Source organism: Phaenicophaeus curvirostris, unplaced genomic scaffold (assembly GCF_032191515.1).
Source record: "Phaenicophaeus curvirostris isolate KB17595 unplaced genomic scaffold, BPBGC_Pcur_1.0 scaffold_370, whole genome shotgun sequence".
NCBI classification, from domain to species: Eukaryota; Metazoa; Chordata; class Aves; order Cuculiformes; family Cuculidae; genus Phaenicophaeus; species Phaenicophaeus curvirostris.
The window spans coordinates 43540-67706 of NW_027206967.1; the positions used below are offsets into that span (position 1 = coordinate 43540).

The window sequence follows — 24167 nt, forward strand, 5'->3', positions numbered from 1 at the left end:
GACTGTTGCTAAGGCGCCCCGAGGCCGCGCGGTGCATTGTGGGCCGGGTCCCCCCTCCCTCCGTCGCTTCCCACAATGCTCTGCGGCCTTCCGCCTGCTCCCGGTGCTCCCAGTATGGAGCAGTTCATCGTGCTCGGCCGCGTCGGCGAGGGCGCCCACGGAGTCGTCTTCAAAGCCAAGGATCGTGAGGTGGGGGGTCGGCTCTGTGGGGCTGAGGGGGGGTCTCTGTGGGGCTGAGGGAAGGGGTCTGTGTGGGGCTGAGGGGGGGTCTCTGTGGGGCTGAGGGGGGGGGGCGTCTCTGTGGGGCTGAGGGGGGGTCTCTGTGGGGCTGAGGGGAGGGGTCTCTGTGGGGCTGAGGAGAGGGGTCTCTGTGGGGCTGAGGGGGGGTCTCTGTGGGGCTGAGGGGAGGGGTCTCTGTGGGGCTGAGGGGAGGGGTCTCTGTGAGGCTGAGGAGGGGTCTCTGTGGGGTTGGGGGGTCTCTGTGGGGCTGTGGTCTCTGTGGGTTTAGGGGGGTCTCTGTGGGGCTGGGGGGTCTCTGTGGGGCTGGGAGGTCTCTGTGGGTTTGGGGTCTCGGTGGGGTTTGGGGGTCCCTCTGGGTTTGGGGGGGGTCTCTGTGGGTTTGGGGTTTCTATGGGTTTGGGGGGTCTGTGAGGGGCTGAGGGGTCTCTGTGGGGTTTGGAGGGGTCTCTGTTAGGTTGAGGGGGTCTCTGTGGGGCTGGGGGTTCTCTGTGGGGCTGAGGGGGGGCAGCTCTGGGGGGCTGGGGGTGTCTCTGGGGGGCTTGTGGGGTGCTATATGATTTTTGGGGGGCTGGGGGGGGTCCTTGGGGGGTTTCTATGGGGCTGGGGGGGCTTTTTATGGGGCTGGGGGGGGTCCTGGGGGGCTTTATGGACTTGGGGAGGGGGGGACGCTTTCTGGGTTTTGGGGGGGACTCTCTGGGTTTGGGGGCACCCTATAGACCTCTGTGGGGCTGGGGGGGCCTCTGTGGGGCTGGGGGTCGGTTCTGGGGGGCTGGGGGGGCCTCTATGGGGCTGGGGTCCCCCCCTCCCACCCCGTGACACCCCCCCTCTGCCCCCCCAGACCGGGGAGCTGGTGGCGCTGAAGAAGGTTCCGCTGCGTCGCCCCGAGGAGCCGCTGCCCCCCCAGGCCCTGCGCGAGATCAAGGCTCTGCGCGAGATCGGGGACCACCCCCACGTAAGGGGGGGACCCCAAAACCCCCGAGAACACCCCCCACACACAACTTGGGGGCCCCCAAAAAGCCCCCTCAGGCCCCTCAAACTCCCTTCCCCCCCCCCCAGGTTCTATTCGCAGCCACAAAGAGGTTGCCCATTGCCCCCCAAAACTCAGTCCCTGTCTGATTTTAGGGAGCCCCCCCTGGATTTTGGGGTCCTCTCTAACTCCTCTAATATTTTGGGAACCCCCTCCGCGCACACCTGACTCCCTCTCTGCTTTTTGGGGTGCCCCCAACCCCCCCATTTCTCTCCCCCCCCAACTCCTCTCAGAGCCTCATAGAGAAATCTTGTATTCCTTTCAATCTCAGCCACACCCCCTGTAGATTTTGGGGACCCCGCTGGATTTTGGGGTCCCCCTTCATCTCCCCAAAATCTCAGGGATCTCCTAGCACATATGACCCCCTCTTTCTGCTTTTGGGGTGCCCCCCAACGCTTATTTTCTTCTCAAACTTCACCCTAGAGTCTCTGACAGCCTCACAGAAAGGGTTTCTTATTCTTCTCTGAGTTTGGGGTCCCTCTCTGGTTTTTGGACCCCCCCCTGGATTTTGGGGTCCCCCTTCACCTCCCCAAAATCTCAGGGACCCTCCAGCACACCTGGCACCCCGTTTCTGCTTCTGGGGTGCCCCCCAACCCTTATTTTCCCCTCAACCCCCCCCAGGATCTCTTCTAGTCACGTAGGGAGGGTCCCCCATCCCCTCTCAATCTCAGGGTCCCCCCCGCTCGATTTTTGAGGTCCCCCTCTGGATTTTGGGGTCCCCCTTCACCTCCCCAAAAATCTCAGGGACCCCCCAGCACATATAACCCCCCATTTTTGATTTTGGGGTGCCCCCCAACCCTTATTTTCTCCTCACCCCCCCCCCCCCCCAGGATCTCTCGCAGTCACATAGGAAAGGTTCCCCATACCCTCTCAATCTCAGGGTCCCCCCCGCTCGATTTTTGAGGTCCCCCTCTGGATTTTGGGGTCCCCCTTCACCTCCCCAAAATCTCAGGGACCCCCCAGCACATACGACCCCCCCTTTCTGCTTTTGGGGTCCCCCCCAACCCTTATTTTCCTCTCACACCCCACCCCCCAGGATCTCTCCCAGTCACGTAGGGAGGGTCTCCCATCCCCTTTCAATCTCAGGGTCCCCCCCCCCCCACGACTTTGGGGTCCCCCTCTGGTTTTTGGGGACCCCCCTGGATTTTGGGGTTCCCCTTCACCTCCCCAATATTTCAGGGAACCCCCAACACGTATGACCCCCCTTTTTGCTTTTGGGGTGTACCCCAACCCTTATTTTCCCCTCACCCCCCCCCCAGGATCTCTCTCAGTCACGTAGGGAGGGTCCCCATCCCCTCTCAATCTCAGGGTCCCCGCCACTCGACTTTTGGGGACACCCCTGGATTTTGGGGTCCCCTTTCACCTCCCCAAAAATCTCAGGGACCCCCCAGCATATATGACCCCCCCTTTCCGCTTTTGGGGTGCCCCCAACCCTTATTTTCCCCTCATCCCCCCCCCCAGGATCTCTCCCAGTCACATAGGGAGGATCCCCCATCCTCTCTCAATCTCAGGATCCCCATCCACTCGATTTTGAGGTCCCCCTCTGATTTTTGGGGCCCCCCCGGGTTTTGGGGTCCCCCCTCACCCCCCTTTCCCCCCCCAGGTGGTTCGGCTCCGTTGTGTGTTCGCTCAGGGTCCCGCCGTCGTCCTGGCCTTCGATTACCTGGTGGGGGATTTGGGGGGGCTCCTGCGGGCGACCCCCACCCCGCTGCCCCCGCCCCGCGTCCGAGCCCTCCTGGCCATGACCCTGCGGGGCCTGGGCCACTGTCACCGCCTGCACCTCCTGCACAGGGTGAGGGGACCCCAAAACACCCGGGGGGGACCCCAAAAAACCCGGGGGGGACCCCAAAAATCGAGGGGGAACCACAGGGTTTGGATGGGGCTGCAGAGACTTGGGGAAGAGTCCAGTTTGGGGGTGTGAGGGGAAACTGGGACCAGTATGGGGAGAAGAGAGGGGAACTGGGGGGTGAGTTGGTTCGAGGGGGGAGCCCAATGTCTGGAGAGCGCCCCAAAATCGAGGGGGACCCCAAAAAGCCCAGGGGGACCCCAAAAGTTGAGAGGGAACTGCAGGATTTGGGTGGGGATGGAGAGACTTGGAGAAGAACCTAGTTTGGGGGTGTAAGGAGAAACTGGGACCAGTATGGGGACAAGAGAGGGGAACTGGGGGGCGGAATTGGATTGAGAGGGGACGGCAATATCTGGAGAGCGCCCCAAAATCGAGGGGGACCCTAAAAAGCCCAGGGGGACCCCAAAAATCGAGGGGGAACTGCATGGTTTGGATGGTGGAGGGAGGAATATGTGGAGGAGCCCTGTTTGGGGGGGGTAGGGGGAAACTGGGACCAGTATGGGGAGAAGAGAGGGGAACTTGGGGAGTGAATTGGTTCAAGGGGGAGCCCAAAATCTGGAGAGCACCCCAAAATCGAGGGGGACCCCAAAAAGCCCAGGGGGACCCCAAAAATCGAGGGGGAACCGCAGGGTGTGGATGGGGATGGAGAGACTTGGGGAAGAGCCCAGTTTGGGGGGGGTAGGGGGAAACTGGGACCAGTATGGGGAGAAGGGAGGGGAACGGGGGGGGTGAATTGGTTTGAGGGGTCACCCCAACATCTGGTGAGTGCCCCAAAATCGAGGGGGACTCCAAAAAGCGAGGGGGAACTGCAGGGTTTGGATGGTGGAGGGAGGAATATGGGGAGAAGCCCAGTTTGGGGGGGGTAAGGGGAAACTGGGACCAGTATAGAGAGAAGAAAGGGGAACTGGGGGGGTGAATTGGTTCAAGGGGGGACCCCAAAATCGAGAGGACACCCCAAAATTCAGGGGGGACCGTGGAGTTTGGGGGAGAACCCCAATTCTGAGCTGTAGGAGGAAACTGGGACCAGTATAGGAAGACTAGAAGGGTTTTGGGGGGCAAGTGGATTTGGGGAGGGGCAAACGGATTCGGGAGGGGGGCAAATAGGTTCAGGGGGGGCTCCCCACCACCTGGAGAGCGCCCCAACATCGGGGGGGACCCCAAAATCGAGGAGGGACCCCGGAGTTTGGATGAGAACCCCAGTTCTGAGCTGTAGGAGGAGATTGGGACCAGTATGAGGGAAACCGAGAGGTTTTGGGGGGCAAGCGGATTTGGGGAGGGGCAAACGGATTCGGGAGGGGGGCAAATAGATTCCGGGGGGGCTCCCCAACATCTGGGGGGCCCCCCCAAACATTTGGGCCAGGACCTGAAGCCGGCTAACCTGCTGCTGGACGCCAAGGGGTGCCTGAAGCTGGCTGACTTCGGGCTGGCCCGTGTCCTCGCTCCCCCCGGCGCTCGGCCCTACAGCCACCAAGTGGCCACCAGGTACCGGGCCCGGGTTGCCCCCCACGTTTTTAGAACCGAACCCCCCTTTTCTCCCCCTTTTTTGGATCCGAACCCCAATTTTCTCTCTCTTTTTTTAACCCGAACCCCCTTTTTTCAGGTGGTATCGAGCCCCCGAGCTGCTCTACGGCGCCCGCCACTACGACGAGGGAGTCGATTTGTGGTGAGTTTCGGGGTCCCCCTGTGAAATCTTGGGGTGTCTCCTAGGTGCTGCCCCCCCTCGTTCAATCTTGGGGCCCCCCCAAACCTTCTGGACCCCCCAAATTCTATGCAGGCCCCTTAAACTCTTTGTACTCCTCATTGCACCTGTTAAATTAGGTCCCCCCCAACTAAATATTGGGGTTCTCATCTCTCCTTGATCTCCTGCCTTCGTCCAGATGTTGGGGGTTCCTCCAGATGTTGAGGGGCTCTTCCAGACACTTGGGGTGCCCCTCAAACTCTTGGGGTGCCCCCGTTCCCCCCCGACACCCCTTAACTTTTTTCATGGTAGAACTTTGGGGTTCCTCCCATAATTTTTGGGGTTTGGGGTCCCTTGGGTTTTTGGGGGGCTCCCCCCAGTTGTTAGGATTCCCTTGGCTTTCTCTAGACCCTTGGGGTACCCCTCAAACTCTTGGGGTGGCCCCAACTCCCTTCTCATACCCCAAAATACCCTCTATGGTTGAACGTTGGGGTCCCTCCCAATAACTCTCGGGTTTTGGGGTCCCCTGGGGTGTTGGGGGGCTCCCCCCAGATGTTGACCCCCCCGTTTTTCACCCTCTCCCAGGGCCGTGGGTTGTATTTTTGGGGAGCTGCTCAACCTGTCGCCCCTGTTCCCCGGCGAGAACGACATCGAGCAGCTCTGCTGCATCCTGCGCGCCCTCGGCACCCCCAGCCCCCGCGCGTGGCCCGTGAGGCACTGGGAGGCACTGGGAGGAACTGGGAGGAGGTTTGGGGGTGCTGGGAGGCGCTGGGAGGAGGTTTAGGGGCACTGGGAGGAACTGGGAGGAGGTTTGAGGGCGCTGGGAGGAGGTTTAGGGGTGCTGGGAGGAGGTGTAGGAGCACTGGGAGGAGGTTTAGGGGCACTGGGAGCACTGGGAGGAGGTTTGGGGGCGCTGGGAGGAGGTTTGGGGGCGCTGGGAGGAGGTTTAGGGGCACTGGGAGGAGGTTTAGGGGCACTGGGAGGAACTGGGAGGAGGTTTGAGGGCGCTGGGAGGAGGTTTAGGGGTGCTGGGAGGAGATGTAGGAGCACTGGGAGGAGGTTTAGGGGCACTGGGAGCACTGGGAGGAGATTTGGGGGTGCTGGGAGGAGGTTTGGGGGTGCTGGGAGGCGCTGGGAGGAGGTTTAGGAGCACTGGGAGGAGGTTTGGGGGCACTGGGAGGCATTGGGAGGAGGTTTGGGGGCGCTGGGGGGAGGTTTGGGGTCGCTGGGAGGAGGTTTGGGGGCACTGGGAGGGAGTGGGAGAGTACTGGAAGGTACTGGGAGGCACTGGAAGGGGTTGGTGGTGGGACTGGGAGCACTGGGAGGAGGTTTCGGGGCACTGGGAGGGACTGGGAGGCACTGGGAGGAGGTTTTGGGGCACTAGGAGAAGGTTTGAGGGCGCTGGGAGGAGATTTAGGGGCACTGGGAGGGACTGGGAGAGGTATGGCAGGTACTGGGAGGCACTGGAAGGGGTTGGTGGTGGGACTGGGAGCACTGGGAGGAGGTTTGGGGGCACTGGGAGGTACTGGGAGACACTGGGAGGAGGTTTGGGGGCACTGGGAGGTACTGGGAGACACTGGGAGGGGGTTTGGGGGCACTGGGAGGTACTGGGAGACACTGGGAGGGGGTTTGGGGGCACTGGGAGGTACTGGGAGACACTGGGAGGAGGTTTGGGGGCACTGGGAGGTACTGGGAGACACTGGGAGGGGGTTTGGGGGCACTGGGAGGTACTGGGAGGGGGTTTGGGGGCACTGGGAGGTACTGGGAGACACTGGGAGGGGGTTTGGGGGCACTGGGAGGTACTGGGAGACACTGGGAGGAGGTTTAGGAGCACTGGGAGAGGACTGGAAGGCACTGGGAGGGACTGGAGGGCACTGGGAGACGTGGGCGCATACTGGGATGTGCTGGGACACACTGGGAAGCGTTGGGAGATACTGGGTTGGTTGTAGGAGCCGCTGGGGGTTACTGGAGGCTCCTGGGAGATACTGGGTTGGTTGTGGGGATTGCTGGGGGCTACTGGAGGGCTACTGGGACCCATGGGCGCATACTGGGATATACTGGGAGGGCATTGGGAGATACTGGGTTGGTTGTAGGAGGTGTTGGGGTTACTGGGGGCTACTGGGAGACATGGGTGCCTACTGGGATGTACGGGAAGGCCATTGGGAGATACTGGGTTGGTTGTAGGCGCTCCTGGGGGTTACTGGGGGCTACTGGGAGATACTGGGTTGGTTGTAGGGGGCACTTGGGGTTACTGGGAGCTACTGGGTTGGTTGTAGGGGCTGTTGGGGGTTACTGGGGGCTACTGGGAGATACTGGGTTGGTTGTAGGCGCTGCTGGGGGCTACTGAAGGGCTACTGGGAGACATGGGTGCTTACTGGGGTATACTGGGAGGGCATTGGGAGATACTGGGTTGGTTGTAGAGGCCACTGAGGGCTACCGGGAGACACGGGTGCGTACTGGGAGGCACTGGGAGGCCGGTTTATTGCATTGGGAGATGCTGTGCCGGTCGCAGAGGGTGTCGGGGGGGTCGGTACTGGTCGGGACTGGTCCAGACTGGTCCATACTGGTGTGTACTGGGGCAGGAGCTGGCGGAGCTGCCGGATTTCCCGAAGCTGCGGTTCCGGCGGCAGCAGCCGGCGCCCCTCGAGCTGCTGGTGCCGGGGGCCGAGCCGGCCGCCCGCGACCTCCTCAGGAGATTCCTGCGCTACTCGGCCCGGAGGCGCCTGCGGGCACCACAGGTAACCGGGATCCCGGGATCCGGGGGATTCGGGGGATTCGGGGGGATCCAGGGGGTCTGGGGGGGCACCCAGGGGATCCGGGGGGATCTAGAGGGTCTGGGGGGGCGCCCAGTGGCTCCTGGGATCTGAGAGGGGGTCTGGGGGGGATGCTGGAGGGGATCCAGGGAAGATCTGGGGGGCCCCCAGGGGATCCGGGGAGATCCAGGGGGTCTGGGGGGGCACCCAGGGGATCTAGGGGGGATCCAGGGGGTCTGGGGGGGCACCCAGGGGATCCAGGGGGTCTGGGGGGGGATCCAGGGGGCCTGGGGGGGCACCCAGCAGCTCCTGGGATCCGAGAAGGCGTCTGGGGGGATGCTGGAGGGGATCCAGGGAGGATCAGGGGGGCATCTGGGGGGGCACCTAAGGGATTCAGGGGGGATCCAGGGAGTCTGGGGGGGATCCAGGGGGTCTGGGGGGACACCCAGCGGCTCCTGGGATCCGAGAAGGGGTCTGGGGGGGATGCAGGAGGGGATCCAGGGAGGATCAGGGGGGCACCCAGGGGATCTGGGGGGCATCTGGGGGGGCACCCAAGGGATTCAGGGGGGATCATGGGAGTCTGGGGGGGATCCAGGGGGTCTGGGGGGCACCCAGTGGCTCCTGGGATCCGAGAGGGGATCAGGGGGGGATGCTGGAGGAGATCCAGGAAGGATCTGGGGGGGAACCAGGGGGTCTGGGGAGGCACCCAGGGGATCCAGGGGGGATCCAGGGGGTCTTGGGGGGGCACCCAGCAGCTCCTGGGATCCGAGAAGGGGTCTGGGGGGGATGCTGGAAGGGCTGCAGGGAGAATTTGGGGGGCCCCCAGGGGATTTGGGGGGATCCAGGGGGTCTGGGGGGGCACCCAGTGGCTCCTGGGATCCGAGAGGGGGTCTGGGGGGGATGCTGGAGGGGATCCAGGGAGGATCAGGGGGGCACCCAGGGGATCCAGGGAGGATCTGGGGGGGCACCCAAGGGATTTGGAGGCGTCTGGGGGGGCACCCAGTGGCTCCTGGGATCCGAGAGGGGGTCTGGGGGAGATGCTGGAGGGGATCCAGGGGGTCTGTGGGGGCACCCAGGGGGTCTGGGGGGCACCCAGCAGATCCAGAGGGTGTCGGGGGGGCACCTAAGGGATTCAGGGGGGATCCAGGGGATCTGGGGGGGCACCCAGCGGCTCTTGGGATCTGAGAGGCTATTGGGGGGGGGGGGGAATGCTGGATGGGAGACAGGGAGGATCTGGGGGGGCAATCATGGGGATCCAGGGGGGATCCAGGGGGTCTGGGGGGGCACCCACGGGGTCTGGGGGGGATCCAGGGGGTCTGGGGGGCACCCAGTGGGTCCTGGGACACAAGAGGAGATCTGGGGGGGATCCTGGGGTTCGAGGGGGATCTAGGACGCAACCAGGGGATTGGGAGGGGATCCAAGGGGGAATTTGGGGGGGCACCCAGGGATCTAGGGGGGATCAGGGAATCAGGGGGGCAACCAGGGGGATCTAGGGGGGCAACTATGGGGATCTGGGGATCTAAGAGGGGGTCTGGGAGGGCAGCCAGGGGATTGGGGGGGGATTCAGGGATCTAGGGGGGCAATCATGGGGATCTGGGGGGGGTCCAGGGGTTCACGGGGGATCGAGGGTGGATCTAGGAGGCACCCAAGGGATTGGGGGGCGGATCCAGGGTGCACCTAGGGGATCAGGGGGGCACCCAAGGGATTGGGAGGGGATCCAGGAGGGCACCCAGGGGTCAAAGGGGGCACCCGGGGGATCAGAAGGGGATCCAAGGGGCATATGGGGGGCCCCCAGAGCATCAGGACGGGATCTGGGGGGCCCCCAGGGGATCTGGGGGGGGATTGAGGGGGCCCCCAGGAGATCCAGGGGGGCCTGGGGGGCACCCAGGGGGTCGGGAGGGGGTCCAGGAGGGCACCCAGGGATCAAAGGGGGCACCCAGGGGATCTGGGGGGGCACCGGGGGATCCACAGGGGATCTGGGGGGTTACCCAGGGGATCCAGGGATCTAGAAGGGGGTCCTGGGGGGCACCCAGGAGATCTGGGGATCCAGGGATCTGGAGAGCACCCAGGGGATCCAGGGGGGATCCAGGAGGTACCCAGAGAGTCGGGGATCCAGGGACTGGGGGGGCACCCAGGGGATCCGGGGATCCAGGAGAGGGTGTAGGGATCTGGCGGGGGGGGCACCCTGTGATCCAGACACACCCCCCCACTCCATTTTTTTTGGGGGGCTCCTGAGAGGCTTTACCCCCCCCCATAACTCCCCTCCTGCCCCCCCCAGGCGCTGCTGCACCCCTATTTCTTCGGCCCCATGGAGCTGACCCCCCCCCCCGCTGCCGGGGGGCCCCCGCCCCCCCCAACCCTTCCGCCTGGACGCCCCCCTCCTGCCGGCCCTGCCCCCCCCCAGCGCCCTGGCCCCCCCCGCGCCCCGACACCCGCCCCTCGGGGACCCCCCGTGAGCCCCCCCAGCCCCTAGGGACGCCCCTGAAACCCCCAGGACCCCCCCAAAACCCCATTTTGGGGACCCCCCCCCCGAACCCCGTCAACCCCAGGGACTATATGAGCTCCCTGAGACCTCCCCTTTCTTTTGGGGACCCCCCCCCAGTCCCCCCGAGACCCCCAATCCCAGGATCCCCCCTCCCTGAGCCCCCTCGACCCCTAGGGACCCCCTGAGACCCCCGGGACCCCCATTTTGGGGACCCTCTCTCAGCTTTGGGGACCCCCCTGAGTCCCCCCAAAACCAGGGACCCATATGAGACCCCACCCCCACTTCAGGGACCCCCCAGGACCCCCAATTTAGGGCTCCTCTGAGCCCCCCCCCACTTTGGGGACCCCCCCAACCCCCAGGGACCCACAAGAGCCCCCCCTCCACCTTTTGGGGACCCCCAGTGTCCCCCACCCCCGGCTTTGGGGACCCCCGTGATTGTCCCCCCCAAACTCCTGGGACCCCCCCAAGCTTTGGGCCCCCCCCACTCAGGGCCCCCCCCATTTAGACCCCCCTGAACCTCCCCCAGCTTCAGGGAGCCCCCCCAGCCCCCCCTGAACCCCCAAAATGGGGGGGGGGCACTGGGAAGCTTCCCTCCCTCCCAAATCGAAGCAAGAAAGTAGCTAAAATGGTGAAAATTAATATTTTTGCCGCAACCTTACCTGGTTTGAGGTGAAAAACGCAGATTTTGGGGCTGAAACGGCTCCGGTTGGGGCCGCGAGTCCCTCATTTTGAGTCAAAAGTCATGATTTTGGGGCTGAAAGTCACAAATTTCAGGTCGTCTTGGATTTTAAGCCCCAAAGTTGCTTGTTTTAGGCCCAAAATCGTGGTTTTGGGGCCAAAAATGGTGATTTTGGGCAGAAATCACTGATTTTAGGTCAAAAGGCACCAATTTCAAGCCCAAAATCACCAGTTTTAGGTTGAAAGTCACAAATTTTCGGCTGTCTCCAATTTTAGGCCCCAAAGCAGCCCCCTTTCAGGCCAAAATTTGTGATTTTGGGGCCAAAAGTAGTGATTTTAGGCAGAATATCACAAATATTAGGCCAAAAGTCGTGATTTGGGGGCCAAAAGTTGTGATTTTGGGTAGAATATCCCGCATATTAGACCAAAAATCATGTTTTTTTGGCCAGAAGTTGTGATTTTGGGCAGAAAATCGCTGATTTTAGGTCGAAAGGCACCAATTTCAAGCCAAAAATCACCAGTTTTAGGCCAAAAGTCACAAGTTTTCGGCTGTCTTGAATTTTAGGCCCAAAAGTCGCACGTTTTAGGCTAGAAGTCGTGAATTTTAGTCCGAAAATCATGATTTTGTGGCCAGAAGTCGTGATTTTGGGCAGAAAATCACTGATTTTAGGTCAAAAGGCACCAATTTGAAGCCAAAAATCTCCAGTTTTAGGCCAAAAGTCACAAATTTTAGGCTGTTTCCAATTTTAGGCCCCAAAGCAGCCCCCTTTTGGGCCAAAATGTGTGATTTTGGGGTCAAAACTCATGATTTTAGGGCATAATATCGCAAATATTAGGCCAAAAGTCGTGATTTTGGGTAGAACATCCCGCATATTAGACCAAAAATCATGGGGTTTTTGGCCAGAAGTTGTGATTTTGGGCAGAAAATCGCTGATTTTAGGTCGAGAGGCACCAATTTCAAGCCAAAAATCACCAGTTTTAGGCCAAAAGTCACAAATTTTCGGCTGTCTTGAATTTTAGGCCCGAAGTTGCCTGTTTTAGGCCCAAAATCGTGATTTTGTGGTCAAAAATGGTGATTTTGGGCAGAAAATCATTGATTTCAGGTCGAAAGGCACAGATTTCAAGCCAAAAATCACCAGTTTTAGGCCAAAAGTCACAAATTTTAGGGTGTTTCCAATTTTAGGCCCCAAAGCAGCCCCCTTTTAGGCCAAAATTTGTGATTTTGGGGCCAAAAGTAGTGATTTTAGGCAGAATATCACAAATATTAGGCCAAAAGTCATGACTTTGGGGCCCAAAGTCGTGATTTTGGGTAGAACATCCCGCATATTAGACCAAAAATCATGTTTTTTTGGCCAGAAGTTGTGATTTTGGGCAGAAAATCGCTGATTTTAGGTCGAAAGGCACCAATTTCAAGCCAAAAATCACCAGTTTTAGGCCAAAAGTCACAAATTTTTGGCTGTCTTGAATTTTAGGCCCAAAAGTCGCACATTTTAGGCCAGAAGTTGCGAATTTTAATCCGAAAATCATGATTTTGTGGCCAGAAGTCGTGATTTTGGGCAGAAATCTCTGATTTTGGGTCAAAAGGCACAGATTTCAAGCCAAAAATCACCAGTTTTAGGCCAAAAGTCACAAATTTTAGTCTGTTTTGAATTTTAGGCCCAAAGTCGCCTGTTTTAGGCCCAAAATCGTGATTTTGTGGCCAAAAATGGTGATTTTGGGCAGAAATCACTGATTTTAGGTCGAAAGGTACCGATTTCAAGCCAAAAATCACCAGTTTTAGGCCAAAAGTCACAAATTTTCGGCTGTCTTGAATTTTAGGCCCAAAGCTGCCTGTTTTAGGCCCAAAATCGTGATTTTGTGGCCAAAAATGGTGATTTTGGGCAGAAAATCACTGATTTTAGGTCGAAAGGTACCGATTTCAAGCCAAAAATCACCAGTTTTAGGCCAAAAATCACAAATTTTAGGGTGTTTCCTACTTTAGGCCCGAAAGTACCAATTTGGGCTGGAAAGTCACCCGTTTGAGGTGAAAAAATCACCAATTGGAGGCAAAACTTGCGATTTTGAGCAGAAATTCAGTGATATTTGCCAAAAAAGTTCCAATTTTAGGCCAAAAGATACCAAATTGGGGCCAAAAGGTGCCTTTTTTATGGTGAAAATGGCCCGTTTTGAGCAAAAAATCAGCAATTTCAGGCCAAAAGTTGCATTTTGGGGCAGAACGTCACGGATATTAGATTAAAAATTATCGATTTCAAGACCAAAATCACCAATTTTAGGCTAAAAGACACAAATTTTAGGCTGTTTCCAGTTTTGGCTTTTAAAGCGTCAGTTTTGGGCCCTGGTTTTATGTTGAAAACCATCAGTTTGAGGTTAAAACCTCTAATTTAGGGGTAGGAACCCCTGAATTTAATCGAAAATTGCAATTTTCATTGAAACCCCCCAATTTCTGGGTGGAAATACAGAATTTTAACGCAAAAAGCAGCAACTTTGCATTCAAATTCGTTAATTTGTGTCTCCAATTTGTGAATTTGGGTCTAGAACTCCCAGATTTGAGGCTAAAAACCAATTTTGGGTCAAAAATCCCCAACTTTGGGCGATAAAGCTCCAATTTTGTGCTGGAAAACGGGTATTTTGGGCCAAAAAAACAGTATTTTGAGTCAAATCTATATTTTGGGCTATTAGACTTGCATTTTGGGCTGAAATATCTATATTTGTTTGCTGAAATATTTATATTTTGGGCTGGAAAACCTGCATTTTAGGCCAAAAAAAATCGATTTTTGGCTAAAAATGCTGTATTTTGGGCTGAAAGAACTATATTTTGGGCTAAAAATCTTGTATTTGGGCTGCAAAACCTGCATTTTTGTTGGAAAAATCTCTACTTTGGGCTAAAAATCTTGCATTTTGGGCTCAGAAAACTGTATTTTCGGCCACAAACCCTGCATTTTAAGCTGAAAAGGCTGCGTTTTGGGCAGAAAAATCTGTATTTTGGGCCAAAATACGTGTGTTTGGGGCTGAAAAACCTTAATTTGGGGCTAAAAAATGTGTATTTTGGGCCAAAATACGTGTGTTTTGGGCTGAAAAACCTGTATTTTGGGCTGGAAAACGTATATTTTAGGGTAAAACTCTTGTATTTGGGGCTGCAAAACCTGTATTTTGGGCCAAAAAAATGTGTATTTTGAGCTAAAAATCTTGTTTGGGGCCAGAAAAACGTGCATTTTGAGGTGAAAAACCTGCATTTTGGGCCGAAAAACGTGCATTTTAGGCCGAAAACCTTATATTTTGGTCTGAAAAATCTGCATTTTGGTCTTAAAAACCTCTATTTTGGGCTGAAAGTCTTGCATTTTGCTGCGAAAAACCTGCATTTTGGGGCGAGAAAACGATATTTTGGGCCAGAAAACCTGCATTTTGGGGCGAAAAACCTGCATTTTGGGCCGCAAAATCTGTATTTTTGGCCAAACCCCTTATATTTTGGACTAAAAATTGATATTTTGAGTCGAAAAACCTATATTTTGGGCTGAAAAAGCTATATTTTGGGCTAAAATTCTTGTATTTTGGGTTAAAAACCTGTATTTTGGGCTGAAATCCCCTCGTTTTGCCCCCCCCTATATTTTGGGGCGCTGTTTACGTAGGTCCTACACTAATTGGGGGCCCCCCCCCTCCCTGGCCGGGGCTGATAAGGAGCCTCTTCGGGGAAGGGGGCGGCGCCTTCCCCCGAACCCCAAAAATGGGGGGGGGGGGGGCCCAGCCCCGCCCAGCCCCCCCAAACCCAACCGCCGCCGCCCCCGCTATCTGATAAGGCTTATCAGCACCCGGCAGCCCCGCGGCCGTTACCGCCCCGCGGGGGGGGGCACCCGGCACCCCAAAACCTCTACGGGGACCCCCGAGCCTCTCTAGGGACCTTAAAAGCTCTATAAGGAGCCCCAAAATGTCACCAGGGGGACCCCAAACCCCTATAGGGATCCCAAAATTTCACCTGGAGGACCCCCAAACCCATATAGGGATCTCAAAATCCTCCCGGGGCGACCCCAAAGTCTCTATAGGGACCCCAAAACCGGTATAGGGACCTCAAAACCTGTATAGGGACCCCAAAGCTTCTGTAGGGACCCCAAACCCTCCCCATGGGGACCCCACAATCCCCTCATGGGGACCCCAAAGCCTCTATAGGGGCACTAAGCCTCTCCTCAGGGGGACCCCAAACCTCTATAGGGACCCCAAAACCCCCCGGGGGACTCCAAAATTTCTATAGGGACCCCAAAATTCTCCTTAGGGAGACCTCAAAAGCTCTATAGGGACCCCAAAATCCCGCGGGGGACTCCAAAATCTCTATAGGGACCCCAAAATTCTTCTTAGGGAGACCTCAAAAGCTCTTTAGGGACCCCGAAACCTCTATAGGGACCACAAAATCACCTCAGGGAACCCCAAAATCTCTGTAGGGACCCCAAACCCTCCCCATGGGGACCCCCAAATTCCTATAGGGACCCCAAATCCCTCTTAAGGCGACTTTAAAGTCCCTATAGAGGAGCCAGGAGGGACCCCAAGACCCCTATAAGGGACCCGGGAATCCGAGGGGACCCCAAAAGCCCCATAGGGGATCCTAAATTCCTCTTACAGGACTCCTATAGGGGAGCCAAGGGGGACCCCAAAACCTCCATAAGGGACCCGAAATCCTTCTTAGGAGACTCTAAAATCTCTATAGGGGAGCCGGGGGGCCCCCAAAACCCCTATAGGGCAGCCAAGAATTTGTGGGGGGGTCCCCAAAACCGCTATAGGGGACTCCAAGACCCCTGTGAGGGATCCAGGAATCTGGGGGTGCCTACAGAACCCTTATAGGGGACCCCGAAACCTTCAAGTGCCTGGGGAAGGGACCCTAAAACCCCCCTAGGGGACCCCAAACCCCACTATGGGGACCCCGAAACCTCTATAGAGCAGCCTGGGGGGGTCTCCAAATTCTCTATAGGGACCCCAGTATCCGGGATCCCCCCTTTATTTTGGGGGGGGGGGGGGGGGTCCAGTTATGGGGGGAAGGGGGGCAGGTGGCCCCGCCCCCCCCAGCCCAACCCAAGGGCGGGGGCCCCCCCCCCTCCTGCTGCGTCCGTCTGTCCGTCCGACAGCAACACCACGGCTCCAGGTCAGTGCCCTCTCCCCCCCCTCCAAAAAAGGGGGTTCAGGGGGGACCCCAAAACCCCCCGGAGGGGTCCCAGGGCTTGGGGGGGGGTCCGAGTGCCCCCCCCATTGGGTTTATGGGTTACCCAGGGGTGGGGTGTGCTCTTATAGGGCTTGGGGGCTGTCTGTGCCCCCCCCATGGGGTTTTGGGGGTCCCCAGGTATAGGGGGGGTGTCCTGTAGGGCTTGGGGGGCTCTCTGTGCCCCCCCGGGGGTTTTGGGGGGGCCCAGGGGTTGGCATGGGGTCCCTGTGCCCCCTCCTAGGGTTTTGGGGTCCCCAGGCACGGAGGGGGGTGTTTATAGGGCTTGGGGGGCACCAGTGCCCCCCCTTTTTTGGGTTTGGGGGGGACTCAGGGGTGGGGGGGGCTGTTTTCTAGGGCTTGAGGGGCTCCTTGTGCTCCCCCCCCCATGAAATTTGGGGGTTCCCCAGGCCCTGGGGTGGGGGGGGAGCCTAATTTTTTTTTGGGGTGTGGGGGGGGTGGTTTCTCTGCAGTGACTGCCGAGCCCCCCATGGAGTTCGTGGCGCTGGGGGGGCCGGAGGGGGCCCCCCCTTTTCCAGACGAGGCCGGAGCTTTCCTGGGGCTGGGGGGGGGCGACGGGCTGGAGCCGGGGGGGCTGCTGGGGCCCTACCCCCCCCCAGGTACCCACCGCACCCCAAATGTCCCTGTGACACCCCCAAATGTCCCCATGACCCCCCCCCTCAATGTCCCTGTCCCCCCCCAGGTACCCACCGCACCCCAAATGTCCCCATGACCCCCCCCACAGTGTCCCTGTGACCCCCCCCGTGTGCCTGTGACCCCCCCCTTGTCCCCATGACACCCCCCTCAATGTCCCTGTCCCCCCCCAGGTACACACTGCACCCCGAATGTCCTCGTGACCCCCCCAAGTGTCCCCATGACCCCCCCCCCCCAGTGTCCCTGTGACCCCCCCATGTCCCTGTGACACCCTTAAATGTCCCCATGACCCCCTCCAGTGTCTCTGTCCCCCCCCCAGGTACCCACTGCACCCCCCTTGTCCCTGTGACCCCCCCCAAATGTCCCCATGACCCCCCCAAGGTCCCTGTCCCCTTCCCCAGGGTACTCACCGCACCCGCCTTGTCCTTGTGACCCCCCCATAATGTCCCCATGACCCCCCCAATGTCCCCAGCCTCCCCATCTCCCAGTGTCCCTATGACCCCCCCTTGTCCCTGTGACCCCCCCAATATGTCCCTATGGCCTCCTCTTTGTTCCCCTGCCCCCCCCCACAATGTCCCCCTGCCCCCCCAGTCCCTGTCCCCCCCCACCTCCTCCTGTTCCCCCCCCATGTCTTCCCCATGTCCCCCCCATGTCCCCCTGTCCCCCCATGTCCCTGTCCCCCCCATGTCCCCATCCCCCCCACCACTATGTCCCCCCCCATGTCCCCCTGTCCCCCCCATGTCCCCATCCCCCCTACTGCTGTGTCCCCCCATGTCCCTGTCCCGCCCCCACACTGTGTCACCCCATGTCCCTGCCCCCCCACCACCACTGTGTCCCCCCCATGTCCCCATCCCCCCCCATGTCCCCCTGTCCCCCCATCACCGCTGTGTCCCCCCCATGTCCCCCTGTCCCCCCATGTCCCTGTCCCCCCCACGTGTCCCTGTCCCCCCCATGTCCCTCTGTCCCCCCACGTCCCTCTGTCCCCCCACGTCCCTCTGTCCCCGCCATGTCCCCCCGTCCCCCCCATGTCCCCCTGTCCCCCCATGTCCCTGTCGCCCCCAGTCTCTCTGTCCCCCCCCATGTCCCCCTGTCCCCCCATGTCCCTGTCCCCCCCCACCACTGTGTCCCCCCCATGTCCCCCTGTCCCCCCCATGTCCCCCATCCCCCCCCATGTCCCTGTCCCCCCCATGTCCCTGTCCCCCTCATGTCCCCCTATCCCCCCCCATGTCCCCCTGTCCCCCCATATCCCGATCCCCCCCACCACTGTGTCCCCCTCCATGTCCCTGTCCCCCCCATGTCCCCCGTCCCCCCCGTGTCCCTGTCCCCCCCCGTGTCCCTGTCCCCCCATGTCCCCCTGTCCCCCCCATGTCCCTGTGCCCCCCCTCACCACTGTGTCCCCCCCATGTCCCCCTGTCCCCCTCATATCCCTGTCCCCCCCACCACTGTGTCCCCCTCCATGTCCCTGTCCCCCCCATGTCCCTGTCCCCCCTCGTGTCCCTGTCCCCCCATGTCCCCCTGTCCCCCCCATGTCCCCCTGTCCCCCCCCTCACCACTGTGTCCCCCCCATGTCCCTGTCCCCCCCCATGTCCCCCTGTCCCCCCCCTCACCGCTGTCCCCCCCCCTCCAGGCCGCCTGCCGCTGTCGTGGCCAGAGGGGGGGGTGTCTCTGGGCTCCCCGCCCTGGGGGCCCCCCCCGGAGCCCCCCCGTTTCCTGGAGCTGCTGCAGCCCCCCCGCACCCCCCCCCCGGCCCCCCCGGCCCCCCTGCCGCCCCCCAGCGCGCCCCCCCCCTGCGGTGAGTGCCACTGGGAGGGACTGGGAGGGACTGAGGGGAACTGGGAGGTAACTGGGAGGCGCTGGGGGGACATTTGGGGGTGAATGGGGGGCTGGGGGTTACTGGGAGGGACTGGAGGGACACTTGGGGGTGACTAGGGGGCACTGGGAGGTGACTGGGAGGGACGGGGGAGGGATTGGGTGGAACTGGGAGGTGAGTGGGAGGCACAAGGGAGACACTTTGGGGAGGCTGGGGGGTTACTGGGAGGGACTGGGGGGTGCTGGGGGGTTACTGGGAGGGACTGGGAGCAACTGGAGAGGGACTGGGAGGCACAGGGGGAAAACTTGGGGGTAACTGGGAGGGACTGAGGGGGCACTGGTGGGGCTGGCGGGTGACTGGGAGGGACTGGGAGGCACTGGGTGGAACTGGGGAGGGACTGAGTGGAACTGGGAGGTAACTGGGAGGCACTGGGAAGACACTTGGGGGTGACTGGGAGGGGCTGGGAGGAACTGGGTGGGACTGAGGAGGGACTGGGGGGTCACTTGGAGGTGACTGGGAGGCACTGGGAGGGACTGAGGGGGCACTGGCGGGGCTGGGGGGTTACTGGGAGGGACTGGGAGGTGACTGGGAGGGGCTGGGGGGACACTTCGGGGTGATTGGGAGGCACTGGGAGGGACTGAGGGGGCGCTGGTGGGGCTGGGGGGTTACTGGAAGGGACTGGGAGGTGACTGGGAGGGACTGGGGGGACACTTGGGGGTGACTGGGAGGCACTGGGAGGGACTGAGGGGGCGCTGGTGGGGCTGGGGGGTTACTGGGAGGGACTGGGAGGTGACTGGGAGGGACTGGGGGGACACTTGGGGGTGACTGGGAGGGACTGAGGGGGCACTGGTGGGGCTGAGGCGTTACTGGGAGGGACTGGGAGGTGACTGGGAGGTGCTGGGGGGACACTTGGGGGTGACTGGGAGGGACTGGGAGGGACTGGGAGGGACTGGGTGGGACTGGGAGACACCGGGAAGGCACCAGGGGGACCCCTGGGGGGTCTGGGGGGTTACTGGGAGGCACTGGGAGCGGCTGGGAAGGGGCCGGGAGGTGCCGTGAGGGCTGGTTGGTTTCCGTCCCGGCGTTTACTGGTCTGTACTGGTTCGTACTGGGCAGAGGCGCGGGAGTGCGTGAACTGCGGGGCGACGGCGACGCCGCTGTGGCGCCGGGACGGCACCGGGCACTATCTGTGCAACGCCTGCGGGCTCTACCACCGCCTCAACGGCCACAACCGGCCCCTCATCCGCCCCAAGAAGCGCCTGGTCAGCCACAAACGGCCCCAAATCCTACCAAATCGCCCCAAATCCTACCAAATGGCCCCCAAATCTTACAAAATGGCCCCCAAATCATGCAAAATGGCCCCGAATCCTACAAAATGGCCCCAAAATCCTACAAAATCGCCCCAAATCCTATAAAATCGCCCCCAAATCTTATAAAATGGCCCCCGAATCCTACAAAATGGCCCCGAATCCTACAAAATGGCCCCAAAATCCTACAAAATCGCCCGAAAATCCTACAAAATGGCCCCAAATCCTACAAAATGGCCCCAGAATCCTACAAAATGGCCCCGAATCCTACAAAATTGCCCCGAATCCTATAAAATTGCCCCCAAATCCTACAAAATCGCCCCCAAATCTTACAGAATCGCCCCAAAATCCTTCAAAATAGCCCCAAAATCCTACAAAATGGCCCCGAAATTCTACAAAATGGCCCCAAAATCCTACAAAATCACCCCAAAATCCTTCAAAATGGCCCCGGATCATACAAAATGGCCCCAAAATCCTACAAAATGACCCCGAATTCTACAAAATGGCCCCAAATCATACAAAATTGCCCCCGAATCCTACAAAATCACCCCCAAATCTTACAAAATCGCCCCAAAATCCTATAAAATTGCCCCCGAATCCTACAAAATCGCTCCAAAATCCTACAAAATTACCTCAGAATCCTCCAAAATCAACCCAGAATCCTCCAAAATCGCCTCCAAATCCTCCAAAATCAACCCAGAATCCTACGAAATCACCCCAAAATCCTACAAAATGGCCCCAAAATCCTACAAAATCGCCCCCAAATCCTACAAAATGGCCCCCGTATCCTACAAAATCACCCCCGAATCCTCCAAAATCACCCCAAAATCCTCCAAAATTGTCTCAGAATCCTCCAAAATCACCTCAGAATCAACCCAAACCCCTAAAATCAACCCAAATGTGCCCCAAGAAGCACCTGGTAACACCCCAAACACCCCAAAATCCTTCAAAATCACCCCCAAATCCTCCAAAATCACCTCAGAATCCTTCAAAATCACCCCAAAATCCTCGAAAATTGTCTCAGAATCCTTCAAAATCACCTCAGAATCAACCCAAACCTCTAAAATCGACCCAAATCCTCCTCAGGAAGCGCCTGGTGAGACACAACCCCCCCCAAATCACCCAAAAATCCTCCAAAATCACCCCAAAATCCTCCAACCCCCCCAAATCGCCCCTAAACCTCCACAATTCACCCCAAAACCTTGCGATTCACCCTAAAATTAACCCCAAATCCCCATAATTCACCCCAAAATCAACCCACGACCCCACAATTCGCTCCAAAATCACCCCAAACCTCCAAAATCACCCCAAAACCTCCAGAATTCACCTCCAAATCCACCCCAAGAAGCACCTGGTGAGCCCCAAAACTCTCACAAATCACCCCAAAATCGACCCCAACCCCAAAGTCGCCCCAAAATCCTCCAAAATCGCCCTAAAACCACCCCGGAATCGACCCCAAACCCCCCAAATCTGCCCCAAAAAGCGCCTGGTGAGCCTCGAAGCCCCCAAATCACCCCAAAATCATCCAAAGTCGCCCCAAAACCTCCAGAATTCACCCCCAGATCACCCCAAAACTCCCCAAATCGCCTCAAAATCAACCCCAACCCCCCCCAATCGCCCCAAAACCTCCAGAATTCACCCCCAAATCACCCCAAAACTCCCCAAATCGCTTCAAAATCAACCCCAACCCCCCAAAATCACCCCAAAACCTCCAGAATTCACCCCCAGATCACCCCAAAACTCCCCAAATCGCCTCAAAATCAACCCCAACCCCCCAAAATCACCCCAAAACCTCCAGAATTCACCCCCAGATCACCCCAAAACTCCCCAAATCGCCTCAAAATCAACCCCAACTCCCCAAAATCACCCCAAAACCTCCAGAATTCACCCCCAGATCACCCCAAAACTCCCCAAATCGCCTCAAAATCAACCCCAAACCCCCCAAATCGCCCCAAAACCTCCAGAATTCTCCCCCAAATCACCCCAAATCGCCTCAAAATCAACCCCAAACCCCCCAAATCACCCCAAAACCTCCAGAATTCACCCCCAGATCACCCCAAAACTCCCCAAATCGCCTCAAAATCAACCCCAAACCCCCCAAATTGCCCCAAAACCTCCAGAATTCACCCCCAGATCACCCCAAAACTCCCCAAATCGCCTCAAAATCAACCCCAACCCCCCCAAATCACCCCAAAACTCCCCAAATCGCCTCAAAATCAACCCCAAACCCCCCAATTCACCCCAAAATCCTCCAACGCCCCCGTCGTTCACCCCAAAGTTCCCCCGAACCCTCCAAATCGCCCCCCAAACCCCGCAATTCACCCCCAAATCCCCCCTCAAGCCCCTTGTAGCCCCCCCAAATCCCCCTTGTAGCCTCTCCAAAGACCTCGTAGCCCCCCCAAAACCTTTCAGAGCCCCTCCTAGCCCCCCCAAACCCATCGTAGCCCCCCTAAACTTTTCAGAGCCCCCCCAAGCCCCTCTTAGCCCCCCAAAATCCCCCTCCTAGCCCCCCAAAACCCCCTCATAGCCCCCCTCTGCACCCCCAACCCCTCTTAGCCCCTTCAAATCTCTTCCAAACCCCTCGTAGCCCCCCCAAATCCCCCTTGTAGCCCCACTAAACCCCTCATAGCCCCCACAAATGCCCCCAGACCTCTCTTGTAGCCCCCCCAAACCCCTCGTAGCCCCCTCAAACCCCTCATAGCCCCCCAATTTCCCCTCAAATCCCCTCCAAACCCCTCATAGCCCCCCCCAAATCCCCCTCAAATCCCCCCTAAACCCCTCAAATCCCCCCAAATCCCCCTCATAGACCCCCCAAATCCCCCTCATAGACCCCTCAAACCCCTTGTAGCCCCCCAAACCTTTCATAGTCCCCCCCAAACTCCTTGTAGCCCCCCCAAATCCCCCTTGTAGCCCCCCTAAACCCCTCATAGCCCTCCTAGACCCCTCTAATCCCCCCAAATCCCCCTCGTAGCCACCCCAAATCCCCCTCAAATCTCCTCCAAACCCCTCATAGCCCCCCCAAATCCCCCTCATAGACCCCTCAAACCCCTCGTAGCCCCCCAAACCTTTCATAGTCCCCCCAAACTCCTTGTAGCCCCGCCAAATCCCCCTTGTAGCCCCCCCAAACCCCTCATAGCCCCCACAAATCCCTCTCAAACCCCTCCTAGCCCCCCCAAACCCCTTGTAGCACCCCCTTAAACCCCTGATAGCCCCCCCAAATCCCCCTCAAACCCCTCATAGCCCCCCCAGATGCCCCCCAGACCTCTCTTGCTGCCCCCCCAAACCCCTTGTAGCACTTTCAAATCCCCCTCAAACCCCTCATAGTCCCCCAAATCCCTCTCAAATCCCCTCCAAACCCCTCGTAGCCCCCCAAACTCCCCTCAAACCCCCCCCTCACCCCCTTTTTTTTCCTGCCCCCCCAAAGCTGGTGAGCAAGCGCGCGGGCACCGTCTGCAGCAACTGCCAGACCAGCACCACGACCCTGTGGCGCCGCAGCCCCCGCGGGGACCCCGTCTGCAACGCCTGCGGCCTCTACTACAAACTGCACCGGGTGAGGGGGCCCCCCAAACCCCCCCCAGGCCCCTCCTGCACCCCAAAAACAACGGGAGCCCCCAAAATGCCCCGACACCCCCCAAACTCCTGAGTCTCCCCACGACCTCTGGGTCCCTCAGTCATCGGTGTCATTTTGGGGGGCTGGGAGGGGATTTTGGGGTCCCCCTTTGGGTTCCTGTTTTTTAGGGGGGCTGCCCACATGCCTGGGTCCCCCTGAATGCTTAAAAGACCCCCCAAAAAGCCTGGGTCCCCCCAAAAAGCTCAGCTTCCCCCCACAAACTCCTGAGTCCCCCCATGACCTCTGGGTCCCTCGGACATGGGGGTCATTTTTGGGGGGCTGGGAAGGGATTTTGGGGTCTGTTTTTTTTTTCGGGGGGGGTGTGAGGGTTTGTGGGGGCTCTGGAGAAGTTGGGGGGGTTCCAAGGGGTCCCCCTAAACCCCTTTTACCCCCCCTAAACCCCCTTTTTCACCCCCCCCCCCCAGGTCAATCGCCCCCTGACGATGCGCAAAGACGGAATCCAGACCCGGAACCGCAAAGTCTCCTCCAAGGGGAAGAAACGACGCGGAGGAGCAGGAGGAGGAGGAGGGGGGGGGGTCTCCATCGCGGGGGGGGGCTCAGAAGCCATGGGGGGGCCCCCCTTGCCCCCCCAAACCCCTCAGCAACCCCCCCAAAGCGACGACCCCGCCGCCCTCTACGCCCTGGGCCCCCTCGTCCTCTCGGGGCACCTCCTGCCCTTCTCCAGCCCCGGAGGGTTTTTTGGGGGGGCAGGAGGGGGGGTGTTTGGCCCCCCCCCAACCCCTTTGGGGGCCCCCCCGAGTCTCAGCCCTCAGCTTTAATGGCGGGGGGGGCGGCACCCCAATACACTTTGATAGCAAATAGAGGCGTTTTTCTCATTATTAAAGGGGAGTTTAGGGACCGGGGGCCCTCGGGGGGTTGGGGACACTGGAAGGATGTGGG

At 59.3% G+C, this 24167-nt stretch overlaps 2 protein-coding genes and 1 long non-coding RNA gene across 4 annotated transcripts; 2 read left to right on the forward strand and 1 right to left on the reverse strand.

Moving 5' to 3' along the window:
- The first annotated feature begins 79 nt into the window (after nt 1–79).
- Nucleotides 80–10032, forward strand: CDK20 (cyclin dependent kinase 20). Of its 2 annotated transcripts, none has more exons than XM_069882846.1 (8): nt 80–189; nt 1079–1192; nt 2871–3059; nt 4474–4595; nt 4714–4776; nt 5377–5500; nt 7374–7529; nt 9823–10032. In XM_069882846.1, exons 1-8 carry the CDS (start codon nt 115–117, stop codon nt 10015–10017), a joined length of 1038 nt encoding a protein of 345 aa, XP_069738947.1. In that variant the 5' UTR covers nt 80–114; the 3' UTR covers nt 10018–10032. The 2 variants fall into 2 exon arrangements, with proteins under 2 accessions (XP_069738947.1, XP_069738948.1); XM_069882847.1 differs by having other exon boundaries at nt 5377–5538; nt 9823–9952.
- On the reverse strand, nt 7022–15666 carry LOC138734995 (uncharacterized). Its single transcript, XR_011339661.1, has 3 exons — nt 15621–15666; nt 10689–10783; nt 7022–7514 (listed from the first exon to the last, which is right to left on the reverse strand). It is a non-coding gene; the product is annotated as an uncharacterized lncRNA (long non-coding RNA).
- On the forward strand, nt 14445–24088 carry GATA1 (GATA binding protein 1). Its single transcript, XM_069882848.1, has 6 exons — nt 14445–15832; nt 16360–16506; nt 18168–18332; nt 19467–19612; nt 23082–23207; nt 23693–24088. The coding sequence occupies exons 2-6, from the start codon at nt 16377–16379 to the stop codon at nt 24044–24046; spliced, it is 921 nt and encodes a 306-aa protein (XP_069738949.1). The 5' UTR covers nt 14445–15832; nt 16360–16376; the 3' UTR covers nt 24047–24088.
- Nucleotides 24089–24167: the final 79 nt, after the last annotated feature.

Excerpts from the sequence above, each read along its gene's own strand:
- GATA1 (XM_069882848.1), top strand. The coding sequence starts at position 16,377 with ATGGAGTTCGTGGCGCTGGGGGGGCCGGAGGGGGCCCCCCCTTTTCCA. Across the intron at positions 16,507-18,167 it reads GGGGCCCTACCCCCCCCCAG|GCCGCCTGCCGCTGTCGTGG; the intron begins GTACCCACCGCA and ends CCCCCCCTCCAG. Across the intron at positions 19,613-23,081 it reads TCCGCCCCAAGAAGCGCCTG|CTGGTGAGCAAGCGCGCGGG; the intron begins GTCAGCCACAAA and ends GCCCCCCCAAAG.
- CDK20 (XM_069882846.1), top strand. The coding sequence starts at position 115 with ATGGAGCAGTTCATCGTGCTCGGCCGCGTCGGCGAGGGCGCCCACGGA. Across the intron at positions 190-1,078 it reads TCAAAGCCAAGGATCGTGAG|ACCGGGGAGCTGGTGGCGCT; the intron begins GTGGGGGGTCGG and ends CTGCCCCCCCAG. Across the intron at positions 1,193-2,870 it reads AGATCGGGGACCACCCCCAC|GTGGTTCGGCTCCGTTGTGT; the intron begins GTAAGGGGGGGA and ends TTCCCCCCCCAG.